This window comes from Oryctolagus cuniculus, chromosome 1 (genome assembly GCF_964237555.1).
Source record: "Oryctolagus cuniculus chromosome 1, mOryCun1.1, whole genome shotgun sequence".
Taxonomy (NCBI): domain Eukaryota; kingdom Metazoa; phylum Chordata; class Mammalia; order Lagomorpha; family Leporidae; genus Oryctolagus; species Oryctolagus cuniculus.
The window spans coordinates 215,809,189-215,830,908 of NC_091432.1; the positions used below are offsets into that span (position 1 = coordinate 215,809,189).

At 38.8% G+C, this 21,720-nt stretch overlaps 1 protein-coding gene across 7 annotated transcripts in view; it reads right to left on the bottom strand.

The window, feature by feature from the left end:
• Positions 1 to 6,811: 6,811 nt before the first annotated feature.
• The window catches only part of PTBP3 (polypyrimidine tract binding protein 3), a 108,859-nt gene continuing 93,950 nt past the window's right edge, over positions 6,812 to 21,720 (bottom strand). For all 7 annotated transcript variants that reach the window (XM_051843126.2, XM_051843130.2, XM_051843135.2 and 4 more), the window contains 7 exons: positions 21,096 to 21,173; positions 18,417 to 18,556; positions 18,130 to 18,163; positions 16,492 to 16,584; positions 14,676 to 14,892; positions 11,836 to 11,913; positions 6,812 to 11,700 (listed from right to left, as the gene is read on the bottom strand). In XM_051843126.2, coding sequence (XP_051699086.1) covers positions 11,568 to 11,700; positions 11,836 to 11,913; positions 14,676 to 14,892; positions 16,492 to 16,584; positions 18,130 to 18,163; positions 18,417 to 18,556; positions 21,096 to 21,173 — 773 coding nt within the window. In that variant the 3' untranslated portion in view covers positions 6,812 to 11,567. The remainder of the gene's footprint in view (positions 11,701 to 11,835; positions 11,914 to 14,675; positions 14,893 to 16,491; positions 16,585 to 18,129; positions 18,164 to 18,416; positions 18,557 to 21,095; positions 21,174 to 21,720) is intronic.

A 21,720-nucleotide genomic window follows, 5' to 3' on the forward strand; every position in this document is an offset into this window, starting at 1 on the left:
TTAACTCTTTCAAAGTAAATAAATCAATCTAAAAAAAAAAAAAAAAAAAAAAAAAAAAAGCCACAACCAAGCTCTTGAGGACAGGATGAGGCCTATCAAATGAGCTTAGGGGCCGGCATTGTGGTGCAGTTTAAGCCACTACCTGTGACAGTGGCGTCCTATACTACAGAGCCAATTCAAGTCTCGGCTGATCCACTGCTCTGCTACAGCTCCCTGCTACTGTGCCTAGGAAGGCAGCAGAAGATGGTCCAGGCACTTGGGCCCCTGCCACTCATGTGGGAGATCAGGATGGAGCTTCTTGTTCCTCTCTTCAGCCTGGCCCAGGCCTAGACGTTGCAGCCATTTGGAGAGTGAACCAGTAGATGGAAGATCTCTCTCTGATACTCTGCCTTCCTTTCAAATAAATAAATCAAGGAAGGAAGGGAGGGAGGGAGGAAGGAAGGAAGGAAAGAAGGAAGAAAGAAGAGTTTAGAGAAGCCTGACTAAAGTTTGACCAAGGAGGGGCTGGTACTGTGGCATACTGGGTAAAGCCACCAACTGCAGTGCCAGCATCCCATATGGGCGCTGGTTCAGGTCCCGGCTGTGCCACTTCTGATCCATCTCTCTGCTATGGCCTGAGAAAGCAGTGGAAGATAGTCCAGGTCCCTGGGCCCCTGCACCCACGTGGGAGACCCAGAAGAAACTCCTGGCTCCTGATTAGCCCAGCTCTGGCTGTTGCGGCCATTTGGGGCATGAACCAGTGGATGGAAGACCTCTCTCTCTGCCTCTGCCTCTCTGTAACTCTTTCAAATAAATAAATCAATCTTTTAAAAAAAAAGTTTGGCCAAGGACAGCATATTTGCCAGTGGATGGAGTCCTTTTGGTATGGAACCACCATTGGCAAAGGGCACAACACCCAGAGCCCAGTATTCTCGGCAGCCATGCCGAAGGATAGCCTCCATTATGTGAATGGGGTCTGGGCCCAAGAAGGAAGCTCCCACATCTCGACTGTGCTCGGACTTAGCCTCAGCAACAGGTGGCCAGGGGCATGGGAAAAGCAGTTGCTCTGCCCTCCCAGGAAGGAATCCCCCGGTGTTGGGTGTTCTTGGCTTCAGCGGTCTGTCTGAGGGCTGGGAGCAGACAAAGAGGGAGCTGTCTTGGTTGAAACCTCACAGCCTCGTGCTTCTCTTACCAAATTTTTGTAGATGTCCTTGAATAAGTGTTTCTTTGTGTGCTGTTTAAGATCATTTCCAGAAGACTGAAATGGTGGTCGTTCCATTCCCCTGCACGGGTTCAGCAGCGCCCTGGTGTTGTTGTGCCAGATACCAGTCTTCAAAGCCATGTCTTTCAAGACCCAGGCTGGCAAAGTTTTTCCAGGAGGCTCAAGGCAAAGACCAGGCTGTACTCGACCCTGAATACTGAAGAGTAACTGGTTTGGTATCGAAGTCAGAAATCTTGTTTTAGAATTCCTTTCTCCACTATGAAAGCTTTCCATTCTTTTTAAAACAGCTTTGTCATTCTGCTGGCTCCTATGTTACTGATTAAATCAAATGTCAGGGGTCTGGCGCCACCATGGCTCACTTGGTTAATCCTCCGCCTGCGGCGCCAGCATCCCATATGGGTTCCAGGTTCTAGTCCCGGTTGGTCCTCTTCCAGTCCAGCTCTCTGCTGTGGCCTGGGAAGGCAGTGGAGGATGGCCCAGGTGCTTGGGCACCTGCACCCATATGGGAGACCAGGAGGAAGCACCTGGCTCCTGGTTTCGGGTTGGCACAGCTCCGGCCGTAGCGGCCATTTGGGGGGTGAACCAACAGAAGGAAGACCTTTCTCTCTCTCTCACTGTTTAACTCTACCTGTCAAATAAATAAATAAAACGTCAAAAAATTTATTTACTTCTTTGAAAGGCAAAGTGACAGAGACAGGAGACAGGGAGAGTGAGAGAGAGAGAGACAGAGAAAGAGAGAGAGGGGGAGAAAATCTTCCATCCAGTGGTTCACTCCCCAAATGGCCGCATCAGCCAGGACTGGCCCAGGCTGAAGCCAAGGCCAGAAACTCCATCTGGTTCTCCCACATGGGTGGCAGAGGATCAAGTACTTGGGACATCATTTGTTTGTCTCCCAGGCACATTAGCAGGAAGGTGGAAGAGGAGCAGCTGGGACTAGAACCGGTGCCCATGTGGGATGCTGGCACCACAGGCGGAGGATTAACCTGCTGTGGCACAGCGATGGCCCCTCCAGCTTCTCTTGATAGAAATGTATTAGCCCACTAGATCAGGCTTTGCAAAAACAAACCTAAAATGTGTTAATTAACAGGGTCTTTTATATGGGATAGAATAATGTACTGACTTACAAAGCCTAGGGATTGGTTTATAGCTTCTTGTTCGATTATAATAGACAATCTTATTAACTGAATTATAATACACAAATGCACAAATCCTGTGTACAAGCTCAATGAATGACCTGAAAGGAGACACTTCTGGTTAACTGGCACAAAGGTTAACAAATCAAACAGTAACGGGACACCAGAAACTCCTCCTCATACCCTCTTTCAATTACCATCCTCCTCATCCCCAAAGGAAAGGATCCAGCTTCTGAACTCGATATAATAAAATTACATACATTATGTAAACTCTTGCTTATGGATTTTTGTTCAATATCACAGCTGTTTGATTCTTCCACGTATTAGCTTTACTTTGTCCATATGCATTCCTATGCTTTATTATATAAACACTGTGTATCATGAAATCTCTCTTCATTTCTAATGATGTCCTTTTGCAAGTGTTCTGACTCACATTAATGTAGTTAATATCAGTGTTCTTATGGTTAGAGACAACCTCTTCACAGGTTAGAATTTGACATTTGCATTCTGTGGGTTTATGGACTTAACAAATAACTCTGTAACCCTAGGCAAAGAACGACCCAGGGGACTTAATCTAACAGAGGGCAATTTACTTCAGCAGAATGATTAAGTAGGCTTTTCCTATTACCTTGTCTATATTCTTAGAACACAGAGATGAAACAAAATATGAATATTCATGGAACATTAGAATGATTAACTTTTTCTAGGTAATTACACTCTAAACTAGAACTGGGAATTCAACATTGAAACTCAATGATACAGGAATGCAGTAAGTCTGGCAAAATTGTTACTCAAATTTTATCACGTCAGTATAAACCGTCTGATGGGAACACCTACAGCAAATGATGGTCCCCATTAGAGCTGAAATAGGCTACAGGAAAAAAGTGGTGACATGGGAACAATCACACATATTGTTACCAGAGTGGGTTTAACACTTCTAACTGTACTTAAGCCAACATCCCACTTCAATTACCAACAAACGCTGGACACAGCTTGTTTGACAGAGTCCTCTTCAACTGTTTTAGTAACAGCATTTGTTTTAGAAATAATCATTACTCGGGGCCGGTGCTGTGGCATAGCGGGTAAAGCCGCTGCCTGCAATGCCGGCATCCAGATGGGCGCCAGTTAGAGTCCCAGCTGCTCTACTTCCTATCCAGCTCTCTGCTATGGCCTGGGAAAGCAACAGAAGATGGCCTAGGTCCTTGGGCCCCTGCACCTACATGGGAGACCTGGAAGAAGCTCCTGGCTTCAGATCAGCACAGCTCCAGCCGTTGCGGCCAACTGGGGACTGAACCAGCGGATGGAAGACCTTTCTGCCTCTCCTTCTCTGTGTTAACTCTTTCAAATAAATAAATCTGAAAAAAAAAAAAAAAGATCATTACCAATGCTGGCGCTATGGCATTGTGGGTGAAGATGCCACCTGCAGTGCTGGCATCCCACATGGGTGCTGGTTCGAGTCCTGGCTGCTCCACTTCCTTTCCAGCTCTCAGCTATGACCTGGGAAAGCAGTGGAAGATGGCCCAAGTCCTTGGGCGACTGTACCCTCATGGGAGACCCGTAGGAGGCTCCTGGCTCCAGATTGGTGCAGCACCAGCCGTTACAGCCATCTGGGAGTGAACTAGCAGATGAAGACCGCTCTTTGCCTCCACCTGTCTGTAACTCTGCCTCTCAAATAGATAAATAAACCTTAAAAAAAAAAATCATTACTGTGCAATACTTATTTGTAAGAGATGAGTGTAAATACCACAGGGTGTTTTCCTATATATTCCTAATTAGTTGCAGCAACATTTCAGCCATATTTATTCTGACTAGAATCACCTAGAAAGACTTCATAACCCATTTTGGAAACTTCCTATTGAAATGAGTTCAGAACTATTTGATTTATGGATTTAGGATTTACATTACATACTTCTAAAGGGTAAATCACCATGTCCTTAACTCTTCATATTTTTCCCAACATCTAGCTCAACTGCTGGTACTATCAGTATTTGGTGAGTTCAATAAATTTTTTAAAAAGCAACTTGTTTTTTGTCTTGTAGATGAATGCCAACTTGATTGTCAAATACCACCAGCCCCTTCAGGTTTTTCCCCTCTTGGAGCCCCCATCCAAGCTACTCTGGCTGGAGGTCTCTGATTTAAATAAATCTTACTTTTAAATAAAAAAAAAAGGGGGGGGGGTGGGATGCCTGGCGCTGTGGCTTAGTAAGTAAAGCCACTGGCTGCAGCGCCACATCCCATATTAGTGCCAGTTGAGTCCTGGCTGCTCCACTTCCCATCCAGTTCTCTGCTATGGCCTGGGAAAGCAGAAGATGGCCCAAATTCTTGGGCCCCTACCCAAGAATTTTTTTTCAAAAAAATAACTAAGAATAAATAAGTAAATAAATAAAAATTGTCTTTATTTGAAAGGGAGAGAGGTATTGTCCACCAGCCTCCCACGTGAGTGTCAGGAACCCAAGCCCATGGACCATCATCACCTACCTCCCAAGTGCTACAGCCCAGGCAACCCAACATGAGATGTGGGTGTCCCAAGTGGCAGCTAAATCTGCTGAGCTACAATCCTGCCCTTGGGCAATTTCTTTCCTTCTTTCCTTCCTTCCTTTTAATTTACTTCATTTGCAAGGTGGAGTTAGAGAGGAGGGATATCTTCCAATCTGCTGGTTCACTCCCCCAATGGCCAGGAAGGCCAGGGCTGGACCAGGCCAAAGCCAGGAGCCAGGAGCTTCATCCAGGTCTTCCACATGGGTGGCAGGGGACCAAACACCTGGGCCATCATCTGCTGCTGCTTTCCCTGTGCTTTAGAGGGAGCTGGATCAGCAGGGACACAAACTGGCATCCATACAGAAAGCCAGCACTGTAGGTTGTGGCTTAACATACTGTACCACAATGTGGGCCCTGAGTAATTTGTATTAAGTAGGGCTGTGGAATGAAACTGTGGGTCCTTTACCCCCAAATTCGTGTTTAAATTCCAATCCCAAGTATCTCATAATATTGACTGTATTTTCAGGAAGCTAGGGCCTTTAAAGTAAAGTAAGTAAAGTAAAAGGAGATCATATACAGATCCTAATTCAATCAAGGATCATGTCCACTAAGAGATTAGGACACACACATACACACACAGAGGCAAGACCATCCGAGAGCATGGGGGAGAAGATGGTGTCTGTGACCCAAGGAAAGCCTCTATCACTGTGAGAAATGCAAGATACACTTAACATTTTTCAAGTTTTCCCAAACATACAACATGACACTACAATTTTAGTTTGTTTGCTACGTAGGTAAGGTATTTTTGTCCTTAGGCAGAGAACACTCCCACCACAGATTCAGTGTCTTGAACGAGTAAATTGCTTGTTATAGTTTTCAGAACACATAAGCTTCCCATTAGTGTGTACAGGCCTACAGAACCATGACATCAGCAGCGCTTGGTATCACAGGACTGCAACATCTGGGTGCCAACAGAAGGCACTAAAGTCAGAGACCTAGGTTCTAGGCTGGAGGCTGAAATTAATTGGAAAGTGAACTAGCTGGTCTCTTACATCCCTTTATGCTCAAAACTGCATGCCTCTTAATGAGGGTTAGAAGCAGTGCAAAGAAGCAGTTCACAACCGATCAAATTTAGCTAAGCCTCATTTGGCTTATTGTGATCATTCTATCTTTTCCTGATAAAAAATGCCTCTATGCTAAAATAAATATTTATCTAGTGACATTTACAGAGGTTATGCATCAATAGTGACTACCAAATTTTCTGTTCCACTAGAAATTAATTTTCACATCCAAGAGATCCTAGAGTAAAAGGTTAACTAGGATTGCTTAAACCCCTCTGATCCATCAATTCTTCAAAGAACGGAGAAGCAAAAACATTTGTGTAAGGAAAAACAACATACAGCCTAAGCTGGTAGCTGTATTACCCTTTAATTAAAAGGACACAAACTCAGTTTGAGGTCACATCTTATGTCTCAAAGTGGATGTATACCAATTCCACGGGCAAGACAAAAACTGAACTCAACTGGAAACTATTCCAACTCTAGCTTGGCAACATACATATAGAGAAAGAAAGAAGGAGAACAAGCAGGCCAAGCAAGCATGCTAACATGGATTTGTGCTAATGGGAAAATTATCCCTAAATTAAAAGAGGTAGTTAGTAGATTCCTCCTCCCTTGCATACCCCCCTCCTCCTTCCCTGTTTGTAACATGTGTTTGCTATTCTCGATGACAAATTTAGATGGATGGCTATGGAAAAGAAAGAAAATATGACATCATTAGAATTACAGGTAAGACAAGAGGAAACCCAAAGTATAGACAAGAACACAGAAAAATTTTAAGAGAGTACAGATGTCATGACATTTATTAAAAGGCATGCTACAATGCTTTACCTATTAGGAAAAGAGATATTAGAGATATCAAGTAATAGCAAATATACAAACTGAATGAAAATGGAATATACTGTAGTGTACAGAAGCTTGAATTAACCATGCACTACGCATTTAGAAAATATGTTTTTTAATATTTTATCATCTCTTTGCATTTATAACAATTCACTTCAACAATCACAGAATCCTTTTCTTCCAACGCCACAAACCGTGTTACAAATGAAAGCTGGTACTGATGCTTATCAAAATATACAAGACAATTGATGTTTTATATAAAACCACTTTATATGTTAACTTGTTCCCAAAAACCTCTTTCTCTTTTTTTGGCCTGGCTTAAAAAAAATTTGTTATAAATATTTACAGCACTTTTTTTTCTGTTAGATGAACATTCTTATAAACCAAAAAAGGGAATTTTATGGACAGACCACATAAAACATGAGACAGTGTCAGAGGCTCCTAGCTGTGCTATTTTTTTTCTTAAATACAGTACTGAAAATGCCCATCAAACCTTGCCATCCTAAACATTCTGTTCACATTTAAACTCCCTTTTTCTCCAAGTAGTCTATTCATCAATAGGAAACAGAAAGGAAAGGCCACTCTGCCTTGGGTCTTCTTCAGAAAGGAGGTTGGGGAAATGCTTTGCAGAGAGGAGTTACAACCAGAAGAGTCAGTCTTTGGTCAGAGCAATGAGGTGACATTTTGATGCAAAACTTTTGCTTGGTCAGCAATCTTTATAAGTATTTTCTGGACTTGGGATGGAATTTTAAAAGATCTGGGTAACAATGGTAAGGGGAGAAAAGAAAAAGGCCAGAGTATGATTTTTTTAATGACATAAAAAAATAGCTATTTAAATATTTGTTATTACAACTACTCCATAGATCCAAGAAAATAATGTAACAATTAACAACAAAAATCTGCTGACAATGCTGACTTAAGCTTGCCACAAGCAGCTTTCAATCATGACTGTTATCACCAAGGTCACTGGACCAGATAAATATCCCTGTTCTCTGAACACAAGCCTCAGGTTTCAGAAACGAAGGTGAGACTACCACAAAGACTGAGAGCAGCTGGCTCTGTTCTCGGATGGGAACGATGCTCTGTGATGAATGTCATGTGCTGAAGGCGAAAGTGTAACTGAGGCTTCATTTACACAGTTATAATGCTTTGCTTGTATGAACAGTTTGTGGGACCGTGTTCTTTTAAAACTGTATAGTACATATTTCCTGAAAACCAGAATACTGATACTACCTAAGTCTCAAATAGGAAGAAAAGGTCAATTAAGACTACTGAAGAAGGCACATAAACTTTGGTCCTGTTTTGTTTTTCTCTCTATAAAACCCCAAAACTAAGATGAGTAACTTTCTATTTTTTAAACCATTTACAACTAGCTGTTAAGAATTTGCTCTGAAAAAAGACTGCAAATAGTCTTGTAGACAACAACACAAATCTTTCAAAAGACAGCTGAGTTATTGTTTAAAATTGTGCAATCTGAATTGTTATTTTCTTTAGCACAATAGAATATTTTAACTCTGGCAGTTTTATTCCTGTTAACAATAGATCAAGACATAGGAAAGGCTAAGAAGAATGTTTTACGCTTAGTCATGTTCTCTTTTTGGTTTGAAAAATAGCAGTACACATTAGGTTTTCTAAGAGATAGGCTGAGAACTCGGCTAGGGGAAGGGGAGGAACCACACTTCTGCCCAAAAACATTAAATGGGAACAAGAGAGAAACTGAATCTATAAATGCTGCTGCCTGATGTCATGGAGACTTTGAAAACTTTCTATGAAACTGAACATACAGACTCTTAAGCGCTACTTCTTCAACTGAAGCAAACCCCACAGGTTTGCCAGGCAAATCTGGCCAAAAGGAGAAGCCTGCAGGGCAAGCAAACACAGCATCTCCAAACTGTGAGCTCTGCAACTTCCAACAGCAAAAGCAGAAGCGTTGCTACAAATAACTGATTATAATTGTAATATTTTGTCTTAAAGAATGTATGATACTTACTGCTATGCAAGTTATTCCAATCTCAAAGTAAAACATTTAGGCATGAATAGCTACTGTTAAATGTGTACTGCTATTTTTTACAGTCCTGAAGATATATATATATGTTGTGTAAAAGTTAAGATATTTTGAAAAGTGATATGATAATACTCCTTAAAGTAAATAAACTTAAAAGACCGAGTTTAAACCATTGCTTAGAAGATATGGAATAAATGCATGCCAAAACAATACACAGATCTAGTTTTTCCACCACCCTGATTTTTTTTTCTGAGTCTTTTTACAAAAACTACACCAATACAAATACTGTAGACCTCTATAATTCAAAGAGCAAATAGCTCAAAATGGACAACATCCATGTGCTACAGCTAATTTTAGACACAAACCGATGGCTTCAAACATGCTCTTTTAAAATAAGAATATGCCACTTCTCCAAATCTTAATTTGGTTAAGTTTTCTTTGTCAATAAATTAAAATGTATGTAATGTGCATATGTATATACAACATCAGAAGAGTGTATGTTGTGTATACACTTATCTGTTACACACACGCACGCACGCACACAAGTATCTACACAAATCCCTGAAGAGGATTCAAATGTTCTCTCTGATTTAAAAGGCCATTCCCTACTTCAAAATTACATTCAACACCATTATGATCTCCTTTCTGCTATAGGTAACTTGCTACACTTACGCTGGATGTTACTAGAATCACGAATCAAAAATTATACAGTAATTTCTAACTCAAAGTAAATGAAATAGTCCAATTTAACATGCCACTGAAAATTATAATAGTGCCAGTGTAAAACTGAGCAAAGTTGGGGAGATTTCTCAAAGAAACTGTTTCCTCTTTCCGACTCAGTGTTTAGGTAAAAGTATATTTTATAAGTGGGGAAAAAAAAAAAAACCTCCATCTAGACCAATTAATATACTGTATCCAGTTAACACTAAATTGATGGATCCGAAAGGTCACAAGGTCACAACTTAGTGTCTTATTCTGCTTTTAAACAATCTCTAAGATCTTTTGCAGCCTTGTTTTGTAAAAATTTGTTTTGTAAAAACCTATGTTCAAATTAATGGTGGGAAAACAGAAAAAAAAAATTGGTATTATATTAAAAGTTGAGATGAGTCACTCTGAAAAAAGTATAAAAGGGGTGGACAAAAGTGACCCCTTTGACAAATTCTGCTTCAAAAAAAAAAAAGGAATAATTTACAAAAGCAAAGTTTCTTCTTAAAAAAGAAACAATTTGACATCACACAATCACTGAACCAATAAATGTACTATTACATTCAACCAAAGAGAGACAAAGGTTCAGAGTATGAGAAACAGCCAACCTTTTCACACTCCAAATATGTGGACATTCAGTAATGAAGTTACATTAAGAAAGAAAAGCAAGTTCTCACTTGAGTACAGAGAAGAACCAAGTAACCCTGAGACAAATTCTGATGGGTAATAAAAATGAGACATGATCTGGAAACCGAGATTGAAGTCTAAAGCCCCAGACTGGTGTGTGACACTGGCAATAACCGCGATCAGTCACAATGGAAAGAGGCCTACAGGTATGCACTGAGTTATTCCCCCACCACTCACTCTTCCCCAGCCCGTCTCTACACCAAAGCACCAAAAATTTGAATAAAAACTATTACTTATTGAAAAGCATTTAAAATTGCAATAAAAAACCCTTTAAAATCTTTACCAAAAAAGGGAAAAAAAGAAACCCGAAATGCTCACCAAGCCCACAATATAGCTTTCAAGATATTTAGATAAAATTCTAACCTATTGTATCTTAAGCACATAATAAGGCACATAAGAAGAAATTAAGTAAATACACAGTAATTCTGAATAAGTATTAGAGATTATAGTGGTACAAAAAACCCTTGAGATTTTTTTTTCTAAAAGAAGGCCTTACCAAAAATAACTCTTAAAAAATCTGTCAAACCATGATAGACCTGAATTTTTCCTTAAGACTGTAAACGTTTTTTTCTGAAAACTATAAAAAAGTAGTTTGTAAGTAGGATTGTTTTTGAAATTTTCCAAAGATCAGATTGTATTACTCAACAAATAAGTGTCCTTTTGAAATTTAAAACATAATTTTTCTGATAAAATTATTAATTACTCTGACATCTTAATAGATCCTGGTTGGATTCCACTTAATTTCCCTGGGGACAGTTGAGACTTCATTTTTCCAAATAATCTTAAAAAGTTAAGACACGCAGTATTCAAAGGAGTGTTCGGGGGGTGGGGGGGGGCCAGAGGGAGGAATCATTGAAAGAAAACATGTAAATTTACAGATCTGCTCCCAATACAATGTGTTTATATCTAATAAACATCAATCTATGGCAAATATTTGACATAATTTATAAATGGACATAATTTCCTACAGGGGTTAAACTTCTGAATCAAAGTTAAAAACTTGGTTGTAGGTGATTTAAATTACTTACATCAAGTGATTTTAAAAGTCCATATGTTTAAATTTTTCAAAGTACAAAGGAGTTTAGAAACACTGGATAAGGCTGATCTGGACCCAAACTAAAAGAAGGTCTGGATCCATCAAGAGAAAGTCTGTCCTCTTGAAATCTAATTTAGTGTAGGAAATTAAATTACTGGAAAAAAGAATTTTTCCTGGTTTTTGTTCCTGAAGGTTATTTTCATAGAAACCTTGTTTCAAAGGAAAAACAAACCTTTGATCACATAATGATGGGGGTAGGGGTGGAAAAAACATTTCTTGACTTTTTTGTCAATATACTTGAGTAACAAATTCAGAAAGTTATTTAGTGAAAGAGGCAGAATTGGTCTTGAGCTGCTTCCATCTAAGTCTGAAGGTTTTACTGAAGTTATGGTCCAGTTTTAGGGGAAAATTCACAGGAAGGTCAGATTGTAGATTTTGAGAAGGAAACTCTGAGGTGGTGATTTTCTCCAAGGTCATGGTTATGAAGTTCAATGAGGGCCTGGATTGCTTCTTCCACAGATCCCAACTGAATGAGTGCCATTTTGCGATCTTTCCTGAAAATGGTGTAAGAAGTATTTACAATTAGTTTTGCTTGCAAATCTTCCTCCCCTATCAGAAGACTCCATTCACTAAAAATCTGCATACCATATTAAACACTGTTAATGTATTTCTTGAAAGCAATGACTTACTGAAAGAATTTAAAAGCCTTCACTGAACATCCAGCTTCTATGAACAGGTTCTTCAGATCATCCACTGTAACAGAAGGCCTGTGAAAACACCACAAGAATCAAGAATGTTAACTCCAATTCTCAAATGAAGCAAAGATGAACAATCATCAAACTTCTGGAGTACTTAACATTTCAAACAGAATCATTAATACCACATAATGAAGACATGGTATAGAAATGCCATGAAAGATATTCCAGATCAACACATACATGTCTCCAAACAATGGAACTTTTGTCTCAATCCTTGCAGTAAACATGGGCAAGAATATAAAGGACAAAATAGATGTCAACATTTTATTCTCTCAAAGTGATTATTAACATACTACTGGCTTCACTAATTAACTCTGGTACTTCCAAAGTTACTTCCCTAGTCCTGACCTATCTGCTCTAGCCTAGAGCTCTAAATTTTCAGTTGCTTTCAGGGTACTTTTGAATGAGTATATATGGTAGCAAGACTCTAAGAAGGTTCCACAATTACTCTCGCTGCCCAGTATTCATGTTCTTGGGTAGTCCCCCCTCACACTGAATAGAGAGTGCTCTGCAACGCTTAGGATAAGGAAGAAATGATGTTATCTGTCTTCACATGATCATACCCTTGGTCCAGCATTTTGATTGGACCTTTGGCAAAGGCTCTCAGCTTCCAACCAGGGAAGCCACCTATGGACTCCTGATTCACTAAAAGAAAGAGATAATGAGCATTAAGCCCTCTGTGTTACACTGCTAAGCTTTGGGGTGAGCTGCCATGACTGAAGTTCATATTCTATTTCTTATTTAATGGTATATCACTTTAAGTAAGTTACTTTCCTGACTCTTTCATTAATAAAATGACCTGACTTCAAAGATTACTGTGGATAAATTAAAAATGACAGGACATGGAATAGTGGTTACTAGGGGCTAGAAGTTAGGGAGAACTTGATCACTAGTTTCAGTTTGAGATGATGAAAAGTTTTCCAGATGGATAAAGGCAATGATTGTACAATAATGTAAACGAGCATCATGTAAATTTATATTGCATTGCACAGTTACAAGTGCTTTTAAAATGATTAAATTTATGTTATGTGCATCTTGGGGAAAAATTTTTATTGGGCAGGTAGGGACATGGCACAGATGCTGTTTGGGATGCACAGATCCCATACTGGTTTGAGTCCTGGCTCTGCCCTTGGTTTCAGCTTCCTAATAATGCACATCCCGGAAGGCAACAATGACTGCTCAAGTAGTTGGGTTTCTGACCTAACTCTCTCTCTCCCTATTAGGGAGACCTTGACTGAGTTCCTGGCTCCTGGCTCCTGGCTTTGGCCTGACCCAGCCAACTACTATGGGTATTTGGGGAGTAAACCAGCAGATGTGAGATCTCTCTCTGTGTTGGTCTTTTAGCCTGCCCTTCAGATAAAATAAATAATTTCTTTTAAAAAAATTGCTATGGGCCAGCACTGCGGCACAGGTTAAGCCACCAGTAGACAAAAGATCTCTTCTCTTTGTGAACCTCTGCCTTTCAAATGAATAAATAAGTTTTTTTTTTTAAATGATGTTCTTTCCTCTTCTACTTGCACATCCTATGTAGGTTACAACTGGCAAACAACTCCTATTATATAATGTGTTCCATTAAGATGTTATTAATGGCAGGCGCATGGAACAGTATCTAATTGTTGCCCATTTACCTTATTCCAGTGATGAGCTGCTAAATTTCTAGACCCACATAACCTATATTTTTTTCTTGAGTGAATTCCTTTGCTTTCCTAAGTAGCATAGGGTTTAATTCATTGCCCAATCCAGCTGAAAGGTTTTTCACATGACCTAAATGCTAGAGATCAGCAGGGACACTTGGTATTCAACAGATTTGGAATTAGTTTCCTTTCTAATCAGCTCCTGTTCTCATTCTCAATAAATAATCTTCCAGAATTTTACCTCTGTCCAACCTCCTTGGTCTTTTAAATTTTATGCACTCACATACACTATCCAAAGCTTTCATCCTGCCTTTCCAAAGCTTATTCCCTTACATATATTTGTCTAAATTACACAAGACGCCATTCCGGTAGAACAAGTATTTCAAGATTTAAAACAGGGATCTCTCAAGAGCTACACAGTAAATATCTTAAATTTTGTGAACCACATCCTCTCTGTTGCAACTATTCAGTTTTGCTGTTGTGGCTCAGAAGTAGCCAGATAATATGTAAATGAATGAGTGTAGCTCTGTTACATGAAATTTATGGAAGGTGAAACTTGAATTTTAAATAGCTTCTCCAAATCACAAAATGTTTTTCTTGTGCTTTTCCCTCCAATTATTTTACAACATAAAATTTCTTAGCTCAGAGACCATATAAAACCACCACGGATTGTATTTCATCAATTACTGGTTTAAATGATAATTAATGAACACATCCAATATAACACTGGTTAACAGAGGCCAACAGAGTTGTCACAGAAAAATGACTTTCGGCTTTTAAGAAATGAACATTATTAGTATTAGGCTTTACCACTTACAGATAAAAAGCATAGAATTCATTCTTATCAAATTTTTAGATACATACACTTATTATTAATATGCTCTTTTGTAAATAAAAGATAACTGTCTTCAAATTCTCTATTTGAAAGAAAATTTTAAATCAGTGGTATCTTTCATTTGTGGGGTGCATGAATGACAAAATTATTTTAAGGCATGATAGCAAATATTTAATGTTACAAGAAATTGGTGATTAGAACAACCACTAAGTTAGAATACTTTTAGAGTTGTAACCTCTTCCAAACCATACACTGCAGGTTATCAATCATCTAAAAGAATTAATAGTTTACTAGGTACATACGGAATGTTAGAAAGATGCAATGTGGCTGATGGTGGAAAGATATTCTGGAAGTTTTTAGAACCAGGCTTTTTAAAGCGATGCAAGGGACTATTGCTGAAATCCTTAGTCAGGCCTTGGTCTTCTTGCCCCTCTCGAGGAAGCTGAACTGCCTGATGTTTAGACAATGTAGCACGAAGCACTTTTCCATAAAGTCTCTGACCACTCAGATGGTTCATTGCTGGTGTACAGGAAGAAAATAAGGAAAGTTTGGGTATTAAGATAGATTCCCAGGAATATCTATCTAGATTACCACAAATCATTTTTATTTAGTCATTTAAAATTGTATTGTCTGCATGAGAGTTAAATGTTTTTAAGTTCAAAAGCACTTAGGGAAAATGTATTAAATGACTATTTTATTATAATGAAAGCACTTTAAAAAAAACAACAACAAAAACTAACTAAGGAAGCCAAAAGTAAATATCTTCTGAGGAGAGGCTAAGAAGTTCTAGAATGCCTAGAATATTATGGGGGCTCATGCAATGGTTATCAAATATATTTGTTTTATCTCAAAGTATTTTTCTAAGAAATCTAAATGTAACATTTTAAAAGACATTTTATTTAGTTGAAGGGCAAAGTGACAGAGGAGGAGAGAGAGGGACAAAGAGTTCTTTCATCCATCGGTTCACTATTCAACTGGCTACAACTGTCAGGGGCTGGACCTGGCTGAAGCTAAGAGACAGAAACTCCATTTGAGTCTCTCATGCTAAATAGGAATATTTTAATAGCCCCCTTTAACAGTGAGGCTGTTGAATGACACTTTCTTGAACTATTATTAGGAAGTTTGCCCAAATTTTTACCCCACAGCAGTCCTAGAAAACTGAATTTGTAAGGAAAAGAAACAAATAAAATGAAACAAAATAAGTCATGAGTGATAGTTTACACTTAGTAGAAAAATCCTAGAGTCAAAGCTCTAAACATCATGGCACCCCCGTGGACACCAGTTTCAGTCCCTGCTGTTCCACTTCCAGTCCAGTTCCCTGCTAATGGCCTGGGAAAACAGTAGAAGATGGCCTAAGTGCTTGGGCCCCTGCACCCATGAGGGAGACCAGGAAGAAGCTCCTAGCTGTGGCCTGGCTCAGCCATCTGGCGGTTGCAGCCATCTGGGGAGTGAACCAACTGATGGAAGATCTCTCTTTTTTTTTTTTTTTAAAGATCTATGTATTTATTTGAAAGTCAGAGGAGGTAGGGAGAGAGGGAGGGATGAATAGAAGGAGGGAGGGAGGGAGAGGGAGGGAGAGAGGGGGAGAGAGGGGGAGAGAGGGAGGGGGGCGAGAGAGAGAGAGAGAGGGAGAGAGAGAGAGAGAAGCCAGGAGCCAGGAGCCTCTTCTAGGTCTCCCACATAGGTGTAGGGTCATAAAGAATTGGGCCATCTTCTATCTCTTTCCCAGGCCACAGCACAGAGCTGCATTAGAAGTGGAGCAGTCAGGACTCGAACCCACACCCATATGGGATGCTGGCACTGTAGGCAGCGGCTTTACACACTATGCCTCAGCGCCAGCCCCTGGAAGATCTCTCTTCCTCTCTCTGTAACTCTTCCTTTCAAATAAATAAATAAATCTTTAAAAAGTCTAGACAATAACAACATATTCAAGTGGACAAACTGAAGGGAACTGAAATTTTTTTTGACATTTTAAAATACAATTATAGACAGTAATGAAGACATTATCACAAGGAGGCACTCAATTATATGCCCATTAGCTATGCCATTTGCTTACTTTGAAGGTAAATTCACATAAAAAGGGGGCAGGTTATTATTATTCTAATTAATTATTAATACCTAGTTGAGCTTGATTTGCATCTGCCATTTGAACCAAGGCATTTTCTTTCTTATTAAACATAATCTTCACTCGATGTACGTCACCATACACGCCTAATAAAAACAAAACAAAACAACCCTTTTTAATGCCTAACTGTATGTTAAATTAATTTTATTTAAGGATTATTTTTGCATACTATACATTCTCCCTTAGCAATTTCATACATATCCACCCAAATTTTTATCTCTTCCAAGTTTCAGATCCTATTTATCCACTCATCTTTTTTCACTAGGATGTCTATAAACATTAAACTTAGGTCGTCTTAAATGATTCACCACCCCCACCCTTTCGTCTCTCTACTTCCAGTGTTCACTAACTCTGGAAAAGTGGTACCTTCCCCGACAAGGCACACAAATCAGCACTGCCTACACACTGAAGGGCAACTGAACTGAAAGACGAATGCTATTTCTGCCCTTCTCAGAAATGACAACTGGCTCAAGTAGATATCCTTTAGAAAGTAAACACAGATAATTTGTTCTTCAAGGTATGGATGATATTTTTTAAATAAGTGAGAAATTAACTACTTTTAGGAAAAAAAACATGCTTTGGCTAGAAAAGAATCATATGAAAATGTATTATTAATACACAATCACTTAAAATCATTCAAATGTGTCACTGATAAAAGCTTCCATAGTGACTACAAGTGAGCATGAAAAATTTATTTGGAATGATAGAAATCTTCTAAAACAGGAGTGTAGTGATGGCTGCACACAGCTCTGTAAATTATGAAAATCACTGAGCTGCATTCCTGAAGCAGGTGAACTGCATGGTTGTAAAATATACTTCAACAATATTGTCATAAAAAAAATACTTGTCACCACTCCGAAAATGTAGGATCAAGTTTCTTTTAAAGATAACCTTTCAAATGAATAGCAGTAGTGAGTTTCAAAATATTAAAATATTTAAATACAAGTTTTCAAGACCCACTGATTTAATAGAAAAATGGAACTTTTCTAAAGTACAATGAAATTGTGGATTGGAAAATTAGTGTAACAATTAAAAGTACAGCAACAATGAAACACTTCCATTTAGATTCCAATCATTTTGATGTATCTTCTTCATTTACAACAAACATTAAGAGCAAGTACTGAAATAATCAGCTTTTGGAATACTGAATCAAAGTGAAAAACAAAGCTTTTTTACTAAAATAAAACATAAATCACCATAAATAAGTAGGAATGTATGTTAAAAATGCCACCTGTCCAGCTTCAATATGTCTCTCTCTCCAGTGGTCTGCCTTTACTTCCAGGTTGTAGGTTCTCCCCACCCTCTCTTATTGCTAGTATCTGCCAAAAAGACACTCAGACCCCTCACACTCCCTCTGACTCTTACTTCTTGTATGCCAGCAGAACTATCGCTTCTACTGATTCTCTCAGCTAGATTAGGGTCCCTGCCTCATGTTGTTACCATCTCTATTTCCTCTGTTACAAAAACTTTCCCCTATTGAGTCATGGTAACTATTAAGTCTTACTGCTGTAACCTCAAGTGTCCAACACATTACTCGGCATATATAAGTAGTCAATAAAGATTACTAAAATGAATGAAATGTGTTCAATTCCTATGTACAGATAACAGTAAAAACAGCAAAATTAACTTACCAAATAGGATGAAAAGTCCATGTGGTGTGATGAGCTGTTTGAAAAGGATAATAAACAGAAAATATAAGTATCTGACTAATTAAATAATTGAAAACACACTTATTTGAAAAGTAATGATGACAGGTGATTTTGTTAAAAGCATTGCTTTACACTTCTTTTATATAAACGAATGATGGATTTTTATAAAATTCTTAAGACAAACTTAAGCATTTACTTGAATACAACCTAGATCAGAAACCACCGTACACCCCTCCTGAAAGCCCATTTACATATACTTCCCAACTCACATCGGGATTGAGATTGGTGACAAGCAGAACGGAATTCCCTGGTACCCCACTGCCCCCGGGAATGGCCATCCTTCCAGTGACAGCAGAGGAGGTGATTGCCAGAGGGCCAAGAGCTCCAGGAACAGCCGGGACCGACAGACCTTTGAAAACAATCAAAAGCATTTCATATTCCAGTCACCTGGAGAACTCTAAACTTCATATAACTTAAGTACATAATTGAAAAAAAGAGCAGAAATACAAGAAAATCTGTCAAGGCTACTATAAGGATATTGAAGGTTGGTTTTCTACCCTACAAAGTCTGTCTGGAAGCCTCATTCCTTATTTGCTGACACTGTCATACTCAGTACTCTATTATTCATACCATACTTTGCAGAGTAACTGAACTCATTGGTTTTAAAAAGCCATTAGGCTTTTCAAGGGGTCTATCAACTCGAAGCGCTATTTCTCTGTTTCTTAAAATAGATATATTCTAGCACCTTTCCATCAAGCGGATGTAATTTTCACAGACTTCTACCACGACAGCAGATATATATTTTTTAAAAGTCCTTTAGCAGAATTTACAAACATGTATGCTAGGAGGCGTTAACTGACATGCTCTTTGGGAAAAACATCTTGTGACCTTGTAAAGCAATGATAGATCTATAAAATTAAATATTCTCTTGTAGCATAGATTTCCAGAGCACTCTACTCTCCTAGATATTATGAAATTACTGAAAACAGTATAACACTGAAATACTGACACTATACTAGAAACAGCATACTTTCCCAGGAAGTCTCACTGTCTATGTTCTCAGCTTAAAAATTATCTAAGGTACAGCCTCCAATTCATGTAAAATATACTGATTCTTTTAGTTATTATTTGAAGTTCAAAACTCTATACTAGACAATTTTATCACTTTAACATGTATAATGAAATTACAAATTACAATATACTTCACATCTAGCGTATTCTGCTTGACCATCTAAGGACATTACTACTGTCATCCATACTGCTGAATTTTGAAACTGTGCAGAACACTTTCTCAAATGGAGTAATTCTCCATGAAATCCATATCCAGCAGTCCTCGACACCACCCTCCTCCAAAGCCAATCCAACCCTGAACATTTTGCTGTCTGTAGGTCTATCATATATCAGTTAAAAGCACAGGTTGGTCACACTGTCATGAGAATTGATGTGTATGTGCAGCCTCCACTAGACCTTGCAAGTCAGAAACAATCTTTACTCAGCTTTATATCTTTCTTAATATCTGTTGTCATGTTTCTGTACGTAGAGTGTGTCTAAAAGAAATACTTGAAATGAGAAAAAAGGTGTATCACTACTTCCAAATATCTACCAATTAAACTCTGGAGAATGTCAAGTAAATAAAAATGATGCTTTTAACAGAACAAACATAATATGAATTTAATTAAACATGTGTCAAGATGTAATTAAAACTACCAAAACATTAAAACTTGGGGCCAGTGCTGTGGCACAGTGGGAAAGCTGCCAGCTAGGACGCCAGCTTCCTATATGGGTACCAGTTCATGTTCCTGCTGCTCCACTTCCAATCCAGCTCCCTGCTAACGCGCCTGGGAAAGCAGAATATGGCTCATGGCTGGCCTGTGGCGTAGCGGGTAAATCCTTACCCACTGTCTGCAGTGCTGGCAACCTATATGGGCGCTGGTTCGTGTCCTGGCTGCTCTACTTCCAATCCAGCTCTCTGTTATGGCCTGGGAAAGCAGCAGAAGAGGGCCCAAGTCCTTGTGCCCCTGAACCCACATGGGAGGCCCAGAAGAGGTTCCTAGCTCCAGATCGGCACAGCTCCACCATTGCAGACAACTTGCGAGTGAACGAGTAGATGGAAGACTTCTCTCTCTCTCTATTTCTCTCTCTCTCTCTCTGTGTAACTCTGACTTTCAAATAAATAAATAAATCTTAAAAAAAAAAAGAAGGAAGGAGGAAGGAGGAAGGAAGGAGGGAAGGAAGGAAGGAAGGAAGGGAGGGAGGGAGGGAAGGTTCAAGTGCTTGGGCCCCTGCACCCATATGGGAAACCTGGAAGAAGCTCCTGGCTCCTGACTGGCCCAGTTCCAGCAGCTGTGGCCATCTGGGGAATATACCAACAGATGGAAGACCTCTCTCCCTGGCTTTCCCTCTTTCTGTCTGTAACTCTGCCTCTCAAATAAATAAATCTTTTTTTTTTTTTTCAGTAGATAACCTTTGAAATAAACAGCACTAATGACAAAAGATTTTCTAAAGAAGCTGAATAGTAAATAGTAAACATTTATGAATTCAAATATTTATCATATCAATTACACCCTGTATATTTGAATATCAAAAAGGCATTGAAGAACAAATAACATAATATACTCAAAATATAAATGGCAAGCAAAGACAGAAGCAACTCATACATTTCATATAACTGAAAAGGCAAATCTAGTTATTTAATATAATCAAATTACAGATCTCTATAGCAATATATAATATATGTAAGTGACACAGATCACATAATGGAATTAACTGGACTTAAAATCAGAAACCAGAGTGCTATTTGGAACCATATGGAAGCTGTGCACCAAACAAGTTTGTATGGTCGATACATATAATGCCTTTATTGTGATGCCTCACATGTAACACTTTTCATCTGTACAATTTCCTAGAAAATACAGAACTTTGTAAGAAATTAGTTCTTTAAAAATTACCTGTAGCTTGAGGAAATCCAATGGCTGGGGCAAATCCAGCAGCCCCTGCATATGGTGAAGACATTATTCCTGGTGCACCTAATGCAGAAGAGAAGCCAATATAAGTACATTATTTTCTATAAACATCCTCTATCAAAGCAATATAAAACAGCTACATTAAAAATATATTATTGATAAAGAGATTCTGTTACAAGGTAACATCTGTTCAACAGGTATCTTAATGTATAAGTCGGTTCAAGGATCAAGAGCACGGCTTATCTATTACTTAGCTTTGGTAAAGGCTGAGATCCTTGCTCTCATCTGCAACATTGTTTCTAATTCTTAGTAAATCTTAAACTGTACTGTGCTGAGAAACTGAAATATAAAATCCTTAACTTGGGGGGCCTACAGGCTAAAAGTATGAATTACAGGAGATTCCTGTGCTGAAGGTCTAGTGAACCAATACAAATGTACTCTGAGTGGATTAAGAGGAAGGGCTCATAGAGGATTCATTCTGACAGTTGGAAGGAATCTCTGGAGGTAAAATTTAAGCTAGATGTTGAGGTTATATAATCAAAAGCAGTGTTTAGTGTGTAGTAGATGCTAAATAAGAGCTCCTCTTTCCATTCCTTCAAAAAACTTGGTG